Source organism: Erpetoichthys calabaricus, chromosome 11 (assembly GCF_900747795.2).
Source record: "Erpetoichthys calabaricus chromosome 11, fErpCal1.3, whole genome shotgun sequence".
NCBI classification, from domain to species: Eukaryota; Metazoa; Chordata; class Cladistia; order Polypteriformes; family Polypteridae; genus Erpetoichthys; species Erpetoichthys calabaricus.
In genome coordinates, this window is record NC_041404.2 from 65,198,232 (window position 1) to 65,202,203 (window position 3,972).

The 3,972-nt window shown below is 33.3% G+C and overlaps 1 protein-coding gene across 1 annotated transcript; it reads right to left on the bottom strand.

Annotated features, from left to right (window-relative positions):
• Nucleotides 1-2,335: 2,335 nt before the first annotated feature.
• Nucleotides 2,336-3,746, bottom strand: LOC114660502 (small integral membrane protein 3-like). Its single transcript, XM_028813237.2, has 2 exons — nt 3,548-3,746; nt 2,336-2,861 (listed from the first exon to the last, which is right to left on the bottom strand). Exon 2 carries the CDS (start codon nt 2,822-2,824, stop codon nt 2,648-2,650), a length of 177 nt encoding a protein of 58 aa, XP_028669070.1. The 5' UTR covers nt 2,825-2,861; nt 3,548-3,746; the 3' UTR covers nt 2,336-2,647.
• Between the last annotated feature and the right edge of the window lie 226 nt (nt 3,747-3,972).

The following is a 3,972-nucleotide window of genomic DNA, read 5'->3' on the forward strand; positions in this document are numbered from 1 at the left end:
TTTTCCCTTTTCCTTTAAGGAATGAAATTTAAAAACTACATTTAGTAAACATCAGAACTTGGAAGCGATACTCTTGTCGCCATAGAAACGGCACAAGCTGGTTATAAACACATAGTTTACTTGCCCAGGGATGTTTAGATATATGTGTAATTGTTAAAGGAACTAAGTTCATCTGTAAGAATTAGTAGAAATTTACCTTTAGGATGAAGGTGTGACTTTTTATTGCAAGAAAACAGCAGGGGTAATAATTGAGATATTATGCTGTTAAAAAAACAATTTCAGAAGAACATAACTATTTGTAAAACCCTGCAGGGTTTATGTAGTTTAAACACAATGTGTCACGAAACCTGTATTCTGATGGAGTCTCATGCATCTGATCGTTAAACTGTTCCTTAAATATAAAACTGAACATGGTAAATATATCTTTCTTAAAAATGAACAAAATTGAACCTGACCGAAACATAGCTGACATTTGTGTAACACATTCTGTACTACAACATAAAATGTACAGGATGCTTGGTTGCCCTGGCATAATAAATATTTTCCTAACAGCTGGAAGCTTTCTACATAACTTAAATGTGTGCTCATAATGTCAAAATATTATCTTTATTTAGTTATCCTGTTATCAGTTAAATTTAGTTTAATTTGTATCTTTTCCAACTGGCAGTTAAACAGTGCAATCAGTAATACAAACATCAGAGAGACAGAACAAGGTTTTGTGTGTTCCAGAATAAATATTAAGTCTATCTTTAATTTTCATACACCAATAATTGAATACATTTCGCATTAGCCAATATCTCTAAACTTCTACCAGTAGTAAGGTAGTAAAATGATGGTGACTTAAAAAACTGATCAAAGCAGGATAACAAAAAGTTATCAAAATATAACACTTTTTGTGTACATACTGTATAAAACTAAGTATTGTAGAACAGAAATTAATAATACACATATTTCAAATATAAAAGAAAAGGTGGCTTTCACTTTCATCATCACGATTTCCTCTCTAACTTCATGTCCCTTGTCTGAAAACAGTAGATCTTTTTGAAATTAAAAAAGGCTGTTATTTCTCCTGCACATGAGAATTTGTGAAAAACGCACTTCTGCAATAAAATAACTGTAGTATAATTTCCTGTTATTTTTAGTAAATATATGAAATGTTAAAAATGCCATACAAACCTGTTTTAGCAAACACACATACATATTTTTATCGAACAGTAAAAAGAATTTTAGATTGTTCTACTCAAGGTTATATACAGTATCATGAACAGAGCAGGTTCTCACTAAACCAAATTTAAGAATAGCCCTAAAAGTTTGTTCTGAAATAAAAATGAAATCATGTATAATATGCTAAAATAAACAGAATGGCTGGTTTTCGCTGCACTATACTCATTGTCTTAAATGGCACACATATATACAGTTATGTATTCAATCTAAATAATTCAAAAACAATATATCCAAATACTGTATACAAACATTTTTTGTGAGTTTATTAATTTCCAACAAATTATATCATTATTGCCAATAAAGTTCAAGATGTTATTTATGACATTAAATTGTACAAAAGAAAACCAACGGGAAGAAAACATTCATGAAACATAAATTCTGCTTGACGCAGTTTACAAAAATAAGCACCAAGGACAATTTTTTCTTTAACAGAGATCACAAATTGTTATATCATTAATAAATAAATAAACACTGAAATTGTAACATGTAAAACATAAAATACAAAATGCAAATGAAAGTCATTTTAAAGAAACAGATATTTTTCTTGGCACAAGTTAAGGCATACACTTATTATTTCCCGTCTATTACCTTTGCCAGGTCTTAGATCTTTCACTATATGTGCAACAAAAAACTATCCCTTTTTAGTTATTATTGCTTTATATTCTTTCAATGATTGAATAATTTAAATAATCTATATTTAGCCAAATTAAATTGCTGGACCCTTTTTCTTTATTGAAAACATAAATAATAAGAGGACAATATTCAATATATATTGCCAGACCAGCCAATGTCTTAAACAGTATCAGGATATTTGTTTTACCTAAACGACTGGGAAGTCTGCTCTTGATTTCACATTTCCACTAATCTCTGTGATAAGAAACGGTTTCATTGTTTTTCCAATTGTGTTCTTCAGTTCAGAATTTAGCTGACACATTGCTTAGCTAAACATTTTATATGATGCTGAAAATTACGGCTGAGAAGGATTTTAGCAATTAAGTTATTATCCCAGGTTTTGCTTGGGTAAATATAATTTTAAATATTCGTTGATTTTTCATCATGTGTACTTTGTCTAGCCTCTTGGATTAAGATCAGCCTGTAGATAAACTCCACAAAGAACAAAGTTTTTCACACCATATAGTATTCCATGTTCCAGAAAAATGATTCAAGGCATTTTCATAGATGTTACGTCTTAAAAACATGTAGACTTGTCCTTTTTGCAAGATTACATTCATCGGTTCACAATGGTTAAAAAAATACCCTTCCCTTTGTGTCAAATCACAAAATGTAATTAACACTATAAGGTTTTAATAATCCAGTTTGCGTGAGCATATTAAAATAATACGGTCGGAAAGGATATTCCTGATGTTTTAAATGGTGCACACTGTGGCCGTCATAAATATTGAGAATCAAGAAAACTCCTCTTTTATACTGTCTCACTTCTTGCTGGATTTGTCCTTATTCTGTATATTATAACAGTCACAGCTGGACAAAATAACACTGAAGTCATAACAACAATGGTGGCCAAAATAACCAGTACTATTGCCCAAATATCAAGGACGTGTGCTGGAATTGTTGAAACTGTTTCTACTGGTGCTTCCATTCGTTAAGGTCTTCGTCAATACACTTGTACAAATGACCTGCAAGTGAAAGAGGGAGACTAACTTTATTAAGAGGTAAACACATTTTAAATATTATACAGTTAAATTATACAACATAATCGTCTATTCATTAGTTCACTTAATACTGAATGAGCAAGTCAAAAAATGAATGGCTAGATAGATTGACACATTAAAATACTAATACACACTGTGAGAATCTTATCGATTCTATCTTTAAATATGTGCGAGCGTGTGTTTATGTGTATAAATTACAATAATCCAAACACATGCGGTTACCGAAGTATACCGACTGTCTGTGAATGTGTTCTCCCTGTGATGGACTGGCGTCTTGTCCAGGAATTGCTTCTGACTTATGTCCCATGCTTGCTAGGATAGGCTAAAGCCCCCCGCGACCCTGCACTGGATTAAGCTGGTTTAGATAATGGTATGATAGATAGATAGATAGATAGATAGATAGATAGATAGATAGATAGATAGATAGATCTGATTCTCACACTGTATCCGTGCTTATGTTTACAAACACACACACTGACATACAAACACCTATAACCTTCATAAAACACTATACATGTACAGAAAACCACAAGTAAGAACATTAAATTATTAAGCATTCGAGGTGAAGCATTAGCTAATTATCAACACAAAGCGAAAACACACACTGTATAGCAACATCGCGTACATTTCTACATGAGCAAAACACCTACCTTTCTGTTTAAAACACCGATGTGGATCAAACGTCCTTAAGGATGGCTCAACAGTGCGTGCGAAGATGCCAAACGCAGGTCTCAAACTCTCCTGCGGAAGGCGGAAGCTTCGTGCCAAAGGGAGGGAGTGGAACAGGCGCGGACTTGCGCGCGGTGACGTAACGTTGAGGTCTACAAGTCAGCATGCAGGAAAACGGTGAGAAAACTCAATGGCTGCTACTCGGAATGCTTGTGGGGTTGTGCCTGCCACCTCTGTGATGCTGAAGAGGTTGAAAGCATGTCAGCGTCCGGATAAAAAAAAGTCGTGAGTTAAATTCAGAAACCGAGGATCAACGCTACATATTAGATGGTTTATGAGGGAAAAACTAAATTATTTGCAACTGAAACGAGCGTTGACCTTTACGTTTAACCAGAAAGGAGGAAAA

Bases quoted from the DNA above. Each gene is read 5' to 3' on its own strand.
- LOC114660502 (XM_028813237.2), bottom strand. From the start codon at position 2,824: ATGGAAGCACCAGTAGAAACAGTTTCAACAATTCCAGCACACGTCCTT.